The 17,782-nt window shown below is 27.8% G+C and overlaps 1 protein-coding gene across 3 annotated transcripts in view; it reads left to right on the forward strand.

Moving 5' to 3' along the window:
- The window catches only part of Cap-D2 (CAP-D2 condensin subunit), a 57,481-nt gene that overhangs the window by 27,795 nt on the left and 11,904 nt on the right, over positions 1-17,782 (forward strand). For all 3 annotated transcript variants that reach the window (XM_071186777.2, XM_071186778.2, XM_071186779.2), the window contains 9 exons: positions 374-570; positions 2,901-3,151; positions 6,384-6,465; positions 6,545-6,675; positions 8,769-8,901; positions 9,443-9,530; positions 12,583-12,750; positions 13,475-13,695; positions 17,138-17,243. In XM_071186777.2, the coding sequence (XP_071042878.2) occupies positions 374-570; positions 2,901-3,151; positions 6,384-6,465; positions 6,545-6,675; positions 8,769-8,901; positions 9,443-9,530; positions 12,583-12,750; positions 13,475-13,695; positions 17,138-17,243 (1,377 nt within the window). The remainder of the gene's footprint in view (positions 1-373; positions 571-2,900; positions 3,152-6,383; positions 6,466-6,544; positions 6,676-8,768; positions 8,902-9,442; positions 9,531-12,582; positions 12,751-13,474; positions 13,696-17,137; positions 17,244-17,782) is intronic.

The following is a 17,782-nucleotide window of genomic DNA, read 5'->3' on the forward strand; positions in this document are numbered from 1 at the left end:
GATTGAAAGTCCAATTATGTTGAGCAGAGCGATTAGTATTTGTATTTCATGTTTTTTATGATAACATTTTGTTTGTCCTATTTACACCAAACCACCTTAGCAAGAAATTTGTTAAACTGCCCAGCTATATTACAGGTTTTATTTTTACGAAATAGTTTTATCTCTATCTGAGTCTAGCATCAGGAGGCTAAGTTCTCTGAGTAGGTCAATCGAATTTCATTACCAAAATCTTTGAGTTTTCTAGCCAGAAAACCTTTAAACAACAATCACTTATTTTCTCTGATGTGCATGCACAAGAAAAGAAGCTCCAGATTTGTTACCTAATAAAAAGTTTTAATAAATAAAATTAAAAATTGAAAACTTTATTTTATAGGAGAGAAAGAAAAAGCTTTAATTTTTGATGACTCTGATGAGGAAGGTGATTCACAAAAAGCTAAAGAAAATTCAGGCAACACTGAAGAAAATGAAAATGAAGCAATGGTATTGGGTGATGCTGAGCAAAATCAAGAAAAGACGTCCACGGATAATTCAGATATTTTGGAGAAACAAGCTCTAGTAGCATACTTAAAGGTATTTGATTTCTAAATTTTGGTTAGGAATTTTTCAATTAATTAAATTAATGCAACAATTTTTGAACCTTTATAGACTTGCAATTTTTTATCTAGATGCTGACACTCGTAAAGTTTTTCCAATATTCAAAATTAGTTTTATCTTTTTATTTTCTAAGTTTTTTAGAAATAAACAGATTTGTACTATGCTTCTAGTTTTGTATTGTAATATTTGTAATTAAATTATTTAATATTATTATGCTGCATTCTAAATTCAAATAGATTTATTCTTTTTTGGAAAAATTATTTTTTATCCAAGGTAAATAATCTTTTTTTTATTGGCTTGTTTTATAACACTGTTTGATTTCCTGATCACATATTCACTGTATCCTTGCTACTCGAAACTTTTCACATTACTGTAGGAGATCTTAAACATTTTTGAATCACACAAATTAGCAAAATTCACATAAGGTAACAAAAATTCTCTTGTCCAATGAGGAAGAAGAAAAAAATAGCATCTCCAAATAAGGAGTGGTGCTCTGATCCAAAGCCCTTCCTTAATTATTAATCTGAGACACCAAATGTTGCCCTCAACTTGCATTGGAAAGATCTATGAATTTTATCTTTTAGTTAAATCAATAAACTTTGTAAAAGAATGACCTCTATTCCAGTATTATGAATGACAAAAGGGGGGATTAAAATTATAAAAAAAAAGCTGGCAACCCTCATAAATTAAATCAACAAGAAAAGCCTATTGGAGAATAAATAAAATGAAATCTTTGAATGACAAATTAATAAAACCGTCGCAAAAATATAAATCAATCTCCGTAGGAAAATAGCAGGAAAGAAAATAGTTAAAAATATATTGTTACAATTTTTGTAAAATAGCTAATAATTAAAAATTAATATCACTGAAATAAAAAAGCAAGATATTTTAATACATAAATTTGCTCTTATTAATTATAAAACACTGCTTTCAATTCTAAAATTATTCTACTTTAATAAGCTCCTACATTTTAATTTTGAAATTATTTATTTTTAATTATAAGAGAGTGTTTATTTTTATTAACTCGCCTTTTTTGTGACAATGTGTTCTTGCTACTGACATTTAGACCATTTTCCACTAGTTAGAAAATCAAATTTTGATAATAGAAGCTTTGTGCCTTATGGCAATACTAATATTAATCATTTCTAAATGGCTACAAACAGGGTTTAACAGGGTTTAGCACAATGAACAGCACAGAAAAAATCTCTAATAAATTAGAATGAAATAAGTTAGAATTATAATAAGTTTTCCGACCAACTGAAGTGCTTAAATTTCAACTTCTGCCTGAAGACAATGTAAGTCACAATAAAGACTTGTAAGCAAAATTTATCTTTTATCTCAAACTACATTTTTGATCACTTTATAACATAAACTGACTGGCACAAAACTTTTTAGTTTCTTGTCTTTATTAGTTACTGTTAGAAGAAAACTGAAGTTTTCAAGTAGATGAAAAAGAAGCAAACAAGTACCATAGAGTCCCGATTATCTGAATTAATATGGATAGCTTGGGAAACACTCGGTTAAAGCAATTGCAAAATTTATTCGAGTACACCACATACACTTCATATTATAATTAAAAAGTTTACTTAAAAACACTTAAAGAGTATACTTTAAGAGAATTGAAGAGTTTTTACTTAAGAAAGTCCTTAATCGTTTTTTGTTTTACGTTACTTTGGCACTTTCCTGCAGCAATGTTTCACCACTTTTTTTGGGATAACAGGAAGGCTTGTGCCGCCTTTTGTTGTTCGATACATTCGATGGCACTTTCAATAGCTTTTAGTCCATATGTATGAGAGATTTTTTATTTGTTGATTTTCATCATCACTGTCTTAATCATCTTTGCTAGATTCATTTTCATTATTGACGATATTAGCAATAATTTCATTGGATGAAGTTTTTGGATTTCGATTTCCTCGGTGTTTGGTAGTTGAAGTTAAGTTGTTTTTTTTTCGGCGGTAGTTTTGAAAGCAAAAATTAAACTAGAGCACAAAAATCCTTGAAATATTTGATTGCTAGATTTAAGCAGAAACTCTGATAATCGGAACTTTGTATTCAAATTTTTATCAAACATATCTATCACTTCTATCTTCATTGAAAATTCCCCCCATGTCCTTCGAGAGGGATGTTCAGTTCCCCACATTTTTCATTTTAATTGTGATAGGAATAAAATTATTTTCTGTTTGAATTCACTTAAAAATAAAGATATATTTTAAAAACTTTATTTCATTTTATTTTTAATATATTATTTGTTTGTTGTAAAGTGACTTTGTGGTTTTGGAATTGATGTGTTTTTATTTTATTTTTAGAACACCTTGAATTTTGCAGAGGTTATTCACGGTGTAGTTCAACCTATATGTACTCTGCTTCACTCATCTACCCAAACTGATGTATTAGAAGCTATAGAGTTCCTGACTACAGCATCTGGCAGCCTAGTGAATGGATTAGAAGCTGGTGTTCGGGAAATACTGAATTTAGTGTGGTCGATTGAGTTGCCTATTAGAGATGCAGCTTTGAAAGCATTTAAAGCTCTGTATCTCACAGAAGTAGAAGAAAAGAGGTTTGTTGTTATCTCTTTAGATACTATTCACATCTTCTGACCTTCAAATTTATGTGCTGTTTTTGACATGTCCACAAAAACATAGAAAACAGAGCCCTTAACTGCCGATTAAAATTAACATGATTCACTCCCCAGTGCCACCATTTTTCGCTCAAGTGCACTTTCTTACACGGTGTTTTGGTGGGGGGAAACGATCCACGCTTTACAATTTAAAAACAGTTTACTTTTACAAGACAAGAAAAAGGAAAGAAAGAAAATACAAAATTTAAATTAAATAATAAAAATACAATATAAAAGATGTTAAAACTTAGCTGTTGTATGATTAATCCTGAAACATGATTAGATACATAAACCAACATAAGATTCATCGCACTGATAGCGGGATTCACGAAGATTTTTTTTTCTTGAACAAACAGCACATTTTCGCAATGCATTTTTCTTTGAAGACGTTGATGGAAAGAATAAAAAGCACCAAATACCTACAGGAAACGAAAGTGAAAAAAGAATAAACCCGACCTTACTCAAATAAATACACACAAGCGATTAATACGATATCACTTTTCTATAACATCCTTTTCCCATTCCCCCTCCTCCGAAATTAGTAATACATTCGCAAAGCAAACACTCTCTGCGTCATTTTACTGCATTCTGAAGTAGGGGGTGTAGTTCTATTTATAGCAGCGCAATGCAAAGCAGCGTACTTCGGGAAAGCGTATATGTATGCCTGCTGCAGTTAATTCATCCTCTGACCGAGACGTATATATACGCCAGAGGCAGTTAAGGGGTTAAAAACTAGACTAGGTCGGGGGATATGCATTTCCCATCCAGGGTTCCCACGGTACTTGAAAAACCTTGAAAGTCCTTGAATTTGGTTTTAAAAAAATCAGGGCCCTGTAAAGTCCTTGAATTCTGCCATAGGGTACTTGAAAAGTACTTGATTTTTTAGGTATTAAAATACTACTAATTTTTCTTCAAAAAAGTAGTAAAAAAATTATTGAAATTAAGATTGATGCAATTTTTAATACTTGAAGTGAAAAGGAGTTTTAAAGAAGATGCAAAATTTTTTTCTCCTGGATTTTTCAAACCAAATTATTGTTTATCTCTCTGATGTTTTGAAAGCTGAAATTTCTAGCAAATTTTAGGTTTTGTAGTCATTAGTTTGCGAGTGATCTATAGTGTTTAATTGATTTGAAATTATTACGACAGGTTAATATTGTTATCCTATTTGTTCTTTTAATTTACGTACGAAAGATGATTAATTTTATATCATTTAATCAAATTTTTACATTTAGGTTTTACTGCTAATGAATAAAATTTGATACTACAGGTTTCATTGATTATGAATAAGCATCGTGATTCACATTAAACTAATTCTTGATATACAGATCAGAATTCATATAAAAGGTTCTACGAATTGTGGTTTAACTGAAAGTGATTAAGGAATCACATATCGATTTGCAAATTACTCATCAGTATTCATATTAATGTATTTTATAATTCACACATCATGATTCCCATTAAGTGATTTATCAATCACATATCATGATTTCAATTAAAGTTATTTCTGAAATATATAACGTGATGCGTATTTAAGTAATTTCAGAATCATGCCTCACAATTCTCTTTCTAGTAGTTTACAAATCACATTGCGATTCATAAAAGAGAAATTTAAGAATTACTGCCAACAATTCTTATCAAAATGATTTAAGGATTACACATAGCTGTTCTATATTAAGAACCTTTCGAATCACAAATTGCTATTTACATCATAATGATCACTATTCACATGAAAACTATTAGCTAATCTCGCAGAATTCACATTAAAGTGATTTATGTATCTCACATTTTGATTTATGTCTTGTTAGTTTGTGCGTTTTCTATCATTTGCTATTCATATTCCGATTTAAAAAAAACATTTGCCACAATTCCACTTTAATGTACAAATCACACACTGTGCTACGTGATTTACGCAATCTTCAAGACTTTACCTTTCTTATAATTTTGATTCACATATAGTATATCTAGATTCGTATAAATGCGATTTAAAAATTACGCTTGGTGAAAATTAGGTATATTCACTAAATTTTAAAATTCACGCTAATGTAATATGCATTATACATTCATTCAGTTTCATTAATTCTAATTCACTTCATTAAATTTTTCATAACGTTTCGCTCATGCTAGTTTTAAATGTTGGCTAGTATCCTATGTCAATTGGAGTTTTTTTTTTTTTTTTTTTGTTAATTGAAATTTTTTTAAAGTGATTTGAAACAGCTATCTAACTATCAACCATTTGTATTATTAGCTGGTAAATTTAATAAATATTTTTTTTTGTTGTCATTGTGATTTAAAAATATACAATTTCTAGGCAGGGTAAAATCTGGTTGACATGTACTTTAGCATATAACAATGCCGAATAGGTCCTTGAAAAATTTGATTTTAGGTCCTTGAAAGTCATTGAAAAGTCCTTGAATTTTTTATTAAAAATTGAGTGGGAGCCCTGCCATCTCACCTTAAATATATAAAAGCCAATATATGATTTTTCACATGAAAACATAAATGGCATACTGTATACATAAACTTCTATTTATTTAAAATATTTTTTCTAGTGTTTATTAGTCCCGCAGTGGACTAAAAACTAGACTAGGTCGGGGGATATGCATTTCCCATCTCACCTTAAATATATAAAAGCCAATATATGATTTTTCACATGAAAACATAAATGGCATACTGTATACATAAACTTCTATTTATTTAAAATATTTTTTCTAGTGTTTATTAGTCCCGCAGTGGACTGATCGTTAAGACACGGTTCCCAGCAGATCACCGAAGACAAGCATCACTGGCTGCGGTCAGTGTGCGGGTGGGTGACCACTTGGATCAGCCTGCGTAGGGACCGAGGGTGTGTGGTATTGGTCCTCGTTAAACTGTTCTACCGTAAAGTGCTCGACTTCGCGTGCAGGTCGTCGGGCTACCGAAGCGGGGGTGCCATCCCCTCCGCAGAGGATCAAAATTGTGATGGCATGTCTTCGGATCATCCTCAGGGATGTTTCCCAGACCGTCGCCAATAGCCCATTGTGCAGCTCTAGTGCGACGTAAATGAACAACAACAACTAGTGTTTATTAGTACAAACTATGTTTTTAATTGCATGAATTTCCGTTTTCCTGTGTCACCCTGTACATTTTCTGGTAATGAACTCTAAAATTTCTAAATGCTATTTTTGCCTCTTAGAGATGTTGCAAACATAGCCAAGAACCTGTTACTCATGTTAAGGAATGCAACTATGGATGACTTGGTTAATTTAGAAGCTTTTGTAAGTAATGTCATTGTACTCTGAGTGTATAAAAGTGAAATAAAATTTAAATGAAAAGTTTTTCTGTATTTTGATTTAGGTGCAACACTTTTGTGCTCTTGGCGAAATCCCTGCCTCCATGTCGAGCATACTTTGGACAAACTTTGTGAATTCTGATTCTTCTGATGAAGAAAAAGTATCTATTCTGATATTGTTAGGCATGATAGCAAGGTTAGTGTTTCTTACCACATACTATTTGTTCTGTGTAATAAAAAATAAATTAACTTTTTGAAAAATTGTTCTACCATCATATTCTGATAAAACACATTCATAAGTTATGTTCATAAGTGGTAGTATTAGTAAAGTTTTGCTACTATTAAAAAATTCAAATTATTGAACAAAGTATATTTTTTATTTATTGTATACGCACTGAAGAAAATTGGAAATGCAAAATTTTTTGGCATGATTTTTAAATTTTGAAAGAGCAAACATCACTACAATAAAAGAAAAACTTGGCAAAAGAGGATGATGGAGTATGGAAAAATAGGCTGGATGCCTGTAGCCCTGAATGACGGGAGGAGCCCCAGTAACATATACATACCATATGCACAGGGTTGGCAAGGTTTAGGACAGAATGGATTAATCCACGGTTTAAACCATCCTGTCCAAAACTGTCTTAAACTGTCCAAAACCCTTTTACTCAAATTATGTCACAATTTTATCAGAACAATATTTAAGAGGTAAAATAAACATAGAACTAATAACATATTGATAGTTAAATATACAAGAGAATATTTGTTTTTAAAAGTATAATGTTTTATTAATATTGTTTGACTCTTTAATTTAAACAAAGTAAGATTAATCAGTAATCAAGTTCAATTGGTCCTCTCATTCAGTAATACATAACTGAAGTTTGGCCTCCCATACAGGTTAAAATATTAGGGACTAAGTGCTTGGTTTGTCATAAACAGGTTTATTTATCTATAGTACTATTCAATAATACTTTTATTTCATTCATGTTCAATTCTTTTAGCATAGTGGTGATACATCACCAGTGTCAGTAACTGAAACTGATGTTATGCCCTCTAAAACTGTTAATACATTTTTCAGTTATTTTGTATTTTCAATTTAAACTGATATATTTATATTTAAAAAACATTTTTTTTAAAAAATATATGTCTTTTTTATCATCTTGTGATGCAGGAATTATAACATTTTTTAAAAAAAAATATTGTGAAAAATAAAAGGTTAATATTTGAACAAATTTAGTATTTTTTTTTTAAGAAAAATTATTATTTTTTAATATTGCCATATTTATCCTTATGCAAAAATATTATTTATCAGTGTTAAAAGCATATTTATATTTAAAGGATTAGTTATTCACTTTTGTTGTTCAATGAATTGTGAAACTTCAAAAATTATAAACTTTTTCCTATTATATTATTTTCTTTTAATAAGTTATAGTAAATTGTATAAAAAATATCAAATATTTATTGATACATGTAATTATTATGTGTACAATGGTTACACCTATAGAATTTTTACATTTTACCAAAGTTCAAGGTTTTGGGCACTTTAAGACAGTTTAACCCAGTTTAGGACAGTTTTACCCAGTTTAGGACAGTTTTACCCAGTTTAAGACAGTAAAACCCACGTGTCCTGTCCAGAACCAGTTTAGGACGTCCAAAACCCCTACCCTGCATGTATGTATATATATACCATATATACATACCCACATCAGTAACACGTGTATACACTACATTGATGTCATACCTCACCACTACCTTTGAATATCTTTAACTAGAGAAACAATAGCTCTTTAATTAGTTTTAATTAATGTTTCTTTTTATTTTATGATTTCTTGTTAAAGGAGTACATTTTAATCAGAAATCAAATCATTATTATTTACACCACTAGACATTATTTCTGTAAAGGAAAAAATATTGAAACATTTTTCTTATTGTACGAAAATAAATCTATTATATGTACCTATTTTCTCTAATTCTATAACTTTGCCTATTCCTTTGTTTAAAACTACCAATTTGAGTAGGATTTTGATAAAATATTTCAAAAGGTTAGTATAACAGATATACAATTGACATTTCTTAATAAATAAATAAATTTTCATTTTAAAAATATAAGAATTTTATGAAAAAAAAATGACTCTAAATTGCTTTTCATGAAAAAAAAATTTTTTTTTTTAATGTGTTTAATGTACAAATCATAATACTTTAAAACTTATATTCCTTTTTAATGACCCTTTGAGTTAGAATGGTGTTTTTTGTCAATTTGAATTTAATTTTTTGAATATTTTATTTTAACAGTGTAAATCCTAGTTTTGTGTTGCAAAATATGAATGCTATTGTCGAAAGGGGATTACATCCTGAAAACAGCTTTCTAATAGCCATGCATTCATTAAAGGTGCTAAAACAAATCAACAAGAATAAAAGAGGAAAGGTAAATGTCTCTGTGTGTTAATTTTATGTTCTGTGAATATTTTGTTTTAAATGTTTTAACTATAATACAGCGAAATAGAGAAAGGACGTTGAATTCTTTTCCCATGTAACTTCATCACATTTGAGCTGGTTTAAATCAAAGTTTAGACAAGAAAAAAATCACCTAACATGTTTTTAAATTTTCTTATTAATTTAATTTTCTATTTGTGTGAATATAGCAAAACGGATTTTTTTTTTTTTTAATTACTATATTTTTTTCCAGTTCTTAGTTAAATTACTAATGTGAATCTTAATTTTCAATCAAAATAAACTTCATATTTTTAATTCAAACAGTTTCTACATCACATGTATTTTATATTTTTAAACTAACTACCTTTTGCAAGCAGCTTATCTGAATTTACCATTCCACAACTTTAATTAGATCTTGCTGCATTCTGCAGCATTGTTCTCACTGCTTGGTCGAATGCTGCACAATGAAATGAACACAAAAACTATTAAAAATAATTTTTATTCAAATGTTAAATTTTCTTTTCTTTATTTAGTTTGACTCAATTCGTCCATCTGATTTAGAAATTCGATTTCCAAAAGATCATATAATTGCTGAAAAAATTAAACATCTTTTGATTGAAGGTAAGTAGTAGTGTTTAAAAGTCAATTATATTATAATTTAATAATATTATTTTGTATAAAATAAAGAATCTTGTCAATAACCTTTATTCATTGTTCTCTCGGTGGACAATATTTCTTATCCACTCTAACATGTCTCCTTTTAAATGAGTAAAAAATTCATAAATGACAGTCATATTTTTATGACCTAAAAAACCATATAAATACCCTTAAAAATGCAAACAAATTCCTCATAAATGCAAAAAGTGTCCTATTATTTAAGAAAAAATGTTAAACAATTTTTTCCTCTTTAAAATTACATTCATTCATGTCAAAGCATGGGTTAACCTGATTGATTGGTGGTATTGTGAATTATAATGTAAAATGTTAAGAAAAATTTTGCATTTGATGTAATAAAAATGACCCAAAGCTAAAGAAATAGCAAAAATAAAATCTAAAAAAAAAATTTTTTTAAAAATTCAGAAATGCAAACGTCATCGAAATCCTGTTCTTAGTCATAAATTTTGTATAAATCCTATGTGAAATAAATAAACTAATTTCACTAGTGAAAAACATGATCGTTTGCACAAGGTAAAAAGAAATAGCTTGGTTTATATTACAACCAAATTTCCAAATAAACTAAAAACATTATTATTTGTATCATGTTTACAAACTATCTATGTCTTAGTGCACAGCTATAAATGTATGGCTGAATTTTCTTTGTTTGAAAAATGGCAGGGATGCAACTGTTTCATGGTTTGTTGATTTAAATCAATCTAATTGCAATCATCTTAATCAAATGATTTTTATTTTTGAAAAAAAAAAAATAAATGCCTTTGGAAACATACAAGAAATACAACAAGGTTTATCTCCATTAACCTATGGTTCAACACATTAAGCATACTTCTTATCATTAATCACTCTTAGAAAATAATAGAACTGTAATATCTAATTTTGAATAGTATTCTAAATACTATTTCACTTTTCATTTTTTTTTTCAATCAGGTAGATGTCATTGTAGTTCATTTAAAATAATTCTTGTAATTTAATTTTTAAAGTTAGTTTAAAAATTTAAATTTTTCTCTGTTTACTAATATTTAGTTGTATATTGCATATTTATTGTTTCCAATTTAATTTCTACATTGTGACTTTTCTAACTTATTTTAAAATTGATAGATATAAATAATAGCTTTAATTCCTGGACTTCATTTCTTTTTTTTTTCTTAATTAGCGTTATAATGTTTGACACCAGATTCTCTTCATACATTTGTTTAATTGTAACAGCTTATTTTCCTGATACCTATAATTTGTTATCTTAGCTTGTCACAACTGTAATGTTAACAGAACTGTTAACTGTTAACAACTGTTAACTGTCAACTGTTAACAACTGTAATGTTAATAAAAAAGTATAATTATTTTCTTAATAAAAAGAAAAATATTTGTCTATGCATATATATATATATATATATATATATATATATATATATATATATATATATATATATATATATATATAATTTTAAAAAAGATGTATACATACAGTGTAATTTGTAAATGGTTAGTTCTCGAACCTAATCTTTAAGGGGTTACAATTAATTTAAAACTTAATTCACAGTAGCAATTTTAGAGTCAATTTATCATTCTGTCTAATGATAGGAATTTACATATATTATTTCAAAAGTTTTCTGTAAAAATTTTTAAAAAATATTTTTTGCAACATAACCAAGCCGATCTAACACTTACATCTAGATGTTTACAAATACAATAATTAAGATGAGCGTATAAAAAAGAGGTGAGTACTTGACAATATCTATATATATATTTCTCTTACATAGCGACGAAAAAAAACCTCATTACAACTCCCCGAATGGCAATGCTAGAAAATCGACCAATGATTGCCGCTAAAAATGTCACATGCCAAATCTAGTTGAGATGGCTCAACATATAGCACTTTTAGAAACGAAAACTGAAATAACCAGAGAGAACATTCTCACCAAATATGATCTTTTCTGAAATTCACCCTATCAGCTGCGGCAATCTCATACTATTAAACTAGGCAGAAGTGAGTAGTCTTTGTCGATAGATCTCAACTTAGTATTGTATCGAAAGCGCTTTTTTTTCATGAATTTATATATTACAAATTTATATGACGATTTTCGATTTATATCACGAATTTATTTGTTTTATTAATGTTATTAGTAATTCATTGAAAAATAAGTCTCAGTCGTGCTGTTACGCTTTAAGATTTTATACTATAGCACATTTCTAATAGGTTTAACGAATTACATGTCATTTATTTGAATTCAAATTTATTTTAATGACTTAGTATTTACTAAAAAGATGTAATTTTTTTTAAAAAAAGTTGTTATATGTATTTGAATTATTGTTTTGAATTCTTAGAAGTTTGTGCATTTGCAATGTACCCAAGTTAGTAGCGAGCATAGTTTGCGAAGCAAGCCATATAAGATTGCGTAGCAATTTTCGGGGGTCGGCGAGCAGGGGCACAGTCCACTAGTACTTAAATAATGGCATAAATAAATTAAGTTATATTTCTGTGCGTAAGAGTTTTAGAAAAAGAAATATATTGTTTAGAAAAGCTTGAAAGTAATGTAAAAATCTGTGCTATTGTTTTAATGAAAATATATTAAAGTAAGTATTTTAAACTTATTTATTTGTCACTTCTTAAAATAATTTTCCATGTATTCAAGTATTTTTATATGTTTTATCAAACATGGAATTGCCAAAAAATGTCACATATGCAGTGTAAATTGTTTTTCCCATTAACTTACTGTTTAAGATAATCCTTTTTTTTTTAATCAAAAAGTATTACATAAGTGATGAATATTTAATACCAGTTATACATAATTTAAACAAACGGACAAATGCTGTTCGCAAAAATTTATAACCATCATCAAAAAATTTTTAATATTACTCATTATTAAAAAATTCCCATATTCGCGTCACTGTTTTTATATTACATTTTTCACCCCATTTGCACTCATTATTTTTTTTTCTTTCCACTCTGTATTTTTTTAAATTTATGTATATCATTTTATCTAAGAAATAATCTTTACAGGTATCACAAACAATAATGATGATAAGTGGACACCTATGGCAAATGAAGCAGTGTGTGCTATATTTGCTCTTATTGAGGAACCTGCATCTTTGTGTTCAGAAATCACTCCACAAATTGCTGATCAGCTGAGTAGATATTTTGTATTTACTGACGAAGCTAACAGTGAAGGTAATTGAAAATTTAATTAAAACCAAAGTTCAACCTCTTTAAAATTTACTGTTTCTAAGCAATTAAGAAGTTATATACTTCTGAGAAGTGTAAATTATCTATGAGGGTTTTTTTAGCGTTATTTTGCTTTCACACAGCTAAAATAAACTGAACGAACACCAAATTAACGAGAAAGATTTGGCAAAAATTTAAGAAAAAAATAGACTGAAAACAGCTTACAGAAACTCTGAAGACTGAGACACTTGATGATTTGCTCAGAATTTCTAAAAATAGCCTCCTCTTGCCCTCCCCAATAAAGATTGTTGCTACGCCTGAAAGTGGCATATATTTTGTTGTGTAGAAGCAGCAGTATACAAATATTAAGTCTTTAAAGTAGGAAAACGTTTATGGTCATCCTTATTTTGTGTTTTTATTTTAATAATATGTAGATAATATTGGAACCATTAAAACTTCTTCTAAACTAATATCAGTGCTATTAAGTGACAAATGTATTTCAGTTTTTCGTCTTCTACATTTTTTTGATTTTGGTTACTAAAAAGTTCTTTATACTACTCCTATTAACATTTTGAAAGTTGTTTATATTTTTTGTAAAAGCAGTGGTGAGCAATAATTTTAGTTAGGTTATTACTTTAGAACTAAAATTTCATGCCGTGTTATCATCAATATATGGACAAAATTTATGTTTAACATTTTATCATTTATTGTTTTTATGTACATGAAATAGGTACTCCTGAGAAGTTTAATGTCCCGAGTGTCCATTTGTCAAGATTTCTGTCATTGTGTGGACATATTGCTTTACATTATGCAACATATTTGAAAGTTGATCACTTTGCTGTTCTCAGAAGAGAAGAACTTTACAGAGAACAGCGAAGAAGGAAATCGGTTGTCAGTGCCAGTATCTCTACTCCAAAATTTTCAAGAGTAAATGGTAGTCCATTAAGATCAGTAAGTATACTTATGAAGGAAACAAAATATTTTTCTATGATAATTCTTGTGATTCTTCCTTATTTAAGGAGTATACTCATTTCTTATGCACAATTTAAAAAATAAAGCTTTTGTTTATTGTTGCCAAAAATATTAGTCTGGTAATTTGTTTTATTGGTAAGAAAAATTTTGTTATTCAGTGAAACCTTGCCTAACCAACACTCCACAACAAATCTCCTCACATCGCAGATAATTTTTTAAATCCCTGACAATCTTGTATGAATAAAAACCATTATATACGACCCCTTTAAGCCAAACACTCTTAATCAGACATGAGCAGTAATTTTGAATCTGAAGAAGCTCTTTAAATCCCTTCAAGACGTTCCACATTTATGTATATATATTTTGGATGTATAATTTTGGATGTGAATGTTTGTTATAATGAAAATGATGGAATAAAGAGATGGAATATTACGAGTCATTATGACTCATTATTAAGAGTTCTTTATTGTGTATTGCAACGAAGTCTCTTTTATTAAGAGCTCAGTGAAACCAGATATCTAAATAATACCATAATCTATGTATCATGCTTACTTCAGGGAGGTATTTTACATATATGAATTTTAAACCAGTGGTAAAGTGATTTAAATAGTGTTTAAATCACTTAATTTTTTCTTTTAATGTTATTGATCTATCAAGTTGCATTTTTATTATAAAGAAAAAACTCAGTGATTCAAGTAAAAAAAAATTATTTAAAATAATTTTAAATAGTTTCTGGGAATGGTTGGTTGGAATTTGTTAGTTTGATCTAACTGATTAACATTGTAGGTTTTATCCAGAGAAATAATGAGGGAGTAATTTGTGTAAATTTATTATTCTCTTTTCAAAATAGAGTTAAAAATACTAATTGTGGATCATAGAGGAATAAAACTTTTATATTGTATCTTTAAATAGCTGTATGTTTTATGTGCTATTTAATAAGCATAGTTCAAGTGTAACAGTTTAGTTTTATGTTTATTTAAATTAAAATACTTTTAAAGTACTTTCTAAATAACAGGAAAGTACTTTCCCTGCAATAAGTAATTTAGAATAATTGTTTGTTTGTTTTTTATGTTTTCTGATGTATAGTTATTTTTCACTTGATATCTAATTGACAAATTTGATCTTTTTCCTTATATTCTATTATAAATTCGTCAAAGTATTGAGCTTGAATAAAAACTAAGATGATTTTATTTTTGCAGTGATTAATTTGTTATATTTATACTATAATGATTCTAACTCTTTTAGTTTGAAATACTAAATGCTTTGGTTATATTATTGTTTTTAAATAATATTGAGCATTATTAATTTTATCAGAGAAACCACTGATTGGTGTACGTACAAAAAATCTGGTTTGAATTATTAAAAAAATAATAATTATTATTTAAAAAAATATTTTTGCCTACCCTGATAGATGATTTTTAACTCATTTGTAGAATTTCCAACATTGATTCAGGAATCGAAGCTAAGTCACTTTTATCTCACTGATAAAGATGAAAATGGATTTAAATGAATTAAAAATGCATTATTAAGAACTGTTGAACCAGAAACATCTAAAACAAACTTTTATTAAAGATTTTTTTCTTGTTGGATCAATGAAAAACAAATACTATATGAGTTAGGTAAAAGAAGTAGAAGATCTTCATAATGCAAGGCTTTGTGTCTTATAGATCATTCCTTTAAACTAAGTGTTGCAATTATAGTCTGGAACAGAGATAAATCTTAAAATGGTTTTTAGATACAAATAATTAAAAATACAAAAAAATGCACTTGAGTATTGTTGCCAGAAAAAAATTTAAATTTTTAAAAGTATTATGACTAACAGACAATTTTATCAATTGCTGCGTAGGTTTTGAAATTGTTAACTTTTATTTTAGCAAATGATATAAATGTTATTAGTTCTTGCTTAGTTACAAAAATTTCTTAACTGCAATTTTCATTGTTTACACCCATTAAGTCAATGTAGTTTACGGAAAATTGGGATTTATAGGATTGCATTATATAGATCTTCTACTGTAGTATGTAAATTGTATTTTTTACTATTTTGTTTTTGTTTTAATCCCAAAGATTTCATTTGGTTGAAATAAATATTATGTAACTCCTTATGTCTAATAATGTACTTGTTTAACTATCTAGCAATTATTTAAAATAGTTTACAGCATTAGGTTTTATTAGTTTGAATACCTTAATCTTCAGCAGGCACTGTTCTCAGTCTCAAAATGTGTTAGCTTTACCTAAAATTAACTACTTTTAATTTGTTTTAGATCATTATCAAAGTTCTTTTTTACATCCATATATTTAATGAATATTATGTTACAATGTTGTATATATAGCAGTAAATATTTTTAATCAAGCATTTAAATAGTAGTCCTTTCTTTTGCTATTCATTTAGATATCTTATTTTAAGTCATTACTGCAACAACAACAAAAAAAAAATGCAGCCACTTAAAAAAATATAATGATTTAGTATTTTTACTTTTTATAAACCATAATTACCACGCATAATTAAAGAGCTGAATGTATGATAAGTTTAAGTAGCATTTTTTAATAATTTTTTTTTTTAATGTTCTTATTTTAGTTTTATTCAACTGTATTACATTTATTTATTTTACTGTCTTTTGATTCCAACAGTCAGTGCATGAAGTAATTAACTGACACTCTGAGTATTTTTGAAGTTGCATTTGGCAACAGTCAAGGGACAACCTATGTAAATCTCTCACTATAAGTTGAAAAAAAATTATAAATTTATGAAATCTTTTTTCTTTGTATGAAATTGCTAATTTACAATAAAATTTTTGAGCACTTTTAGTATTCCCGAATAATTATAGATTATTTTTTCATAAAAATTATTAAGATAAATTTACTTAGCCTTAGTTATACTTTAATTTGTAATTTTTTTCTTGAATTTATTCTATTTCAAAGACTTCCTAACTTAAGCAATAAATACCAGTAAAGCACCTATTCTGTGACTATTGAGTTCATGAAGTCTGCAAATCATTTTTGAAATGTTTTCATGCCACTAAGTTTAAATAAAATGTAATACCATTTTGTTCCAAATTGAGAAAACTAAGATTTTAAATTTTATTTCAAGAATATATTCCTGATTTTTTTTTCAGTTTTATTTTAAACCAATCACGTTTATAGATCATTTAAAATTCTTAATGAAAAGAAGTTTATAAAAGAGTTAGACCCAAATTGATATAGTAATCCAAAAATTTCATACATTTTTTTCACACATACTGAAAATTTAGAAATTAAGTGAAGTAACAAAAATGAGTAACATATAAACTTCAAAGCTTATTTGCTCTAATCCATTATGGTGTCACTTGACCTTTCATCCACTCAGTTATTTAATTATATGTAGTGCAAATTTATCTTCCGACTGTTATTTTACATTTTAACTGTTTTCATTTTTTTTTTAAAGAAAAGGCGTAAGAGTATTCAAAAAGAATATAAGCTTATACCACCTACTGATGAAGAAACTACTTATGAACAAGTGCTTGAGATGTGTGCCGAAGAAGTACAAGATGGTAATGTTCTAATATCTTTTCTCACTTAATTATTTATTTTTTTGTTCGCTTCATATTTTTTTTCACTATCTCATTTTATTAATCTTCTATTTTCTTTATTTTTTGATTTAATGTAAGTGCTTTTCTTTACATCATTAACTTACAAATGTGTACTTTCGGGCCTTCATAGCAATTAAATAATTTCTTATAGTCAAGGTTAAAACTGCTGTGCAAATTGTACCAAGTTTACTCCAGAACTCTAATAATAATCATTGAGAAAAAATCTCAACTTTGGACCAGTTTGACACCGAAATTGAGTGCAAAAATAAGTTGAGTAGCAATAAATCAAAAAATATTGCAAAATAGTTTACGATTTAAATTTTTTCTCCTAAGCGTTGATTAACGTACTTATCTGGCCAAAAAGTTAGGAGAGTTTCTCCCTGTATGGGGATACAGTATATTAATTCTTAACGAAAAATGGCTAAACGATTTTACCAAACAATCCAAAAGTCTTATTAGAACAACATGATTGTGAGTTTTTACATAGTCTGAATTAAACA

Source organism: Parasteatoda tepidariorum, chromosome 9, assembly GCF_982258835.1.
Source record: "Parasteatoda tepidariorum strain Cologne lab strain chromosome 9, Ptep-v5.0, whole genome shotgun sequence".
Lineage (NCBI taxonomy): Eukaryota > Metazoa > Arthropoda > Arachnida > Araneae > Theridiidae > Parasteatoda > Parasteatoda tepidariorum.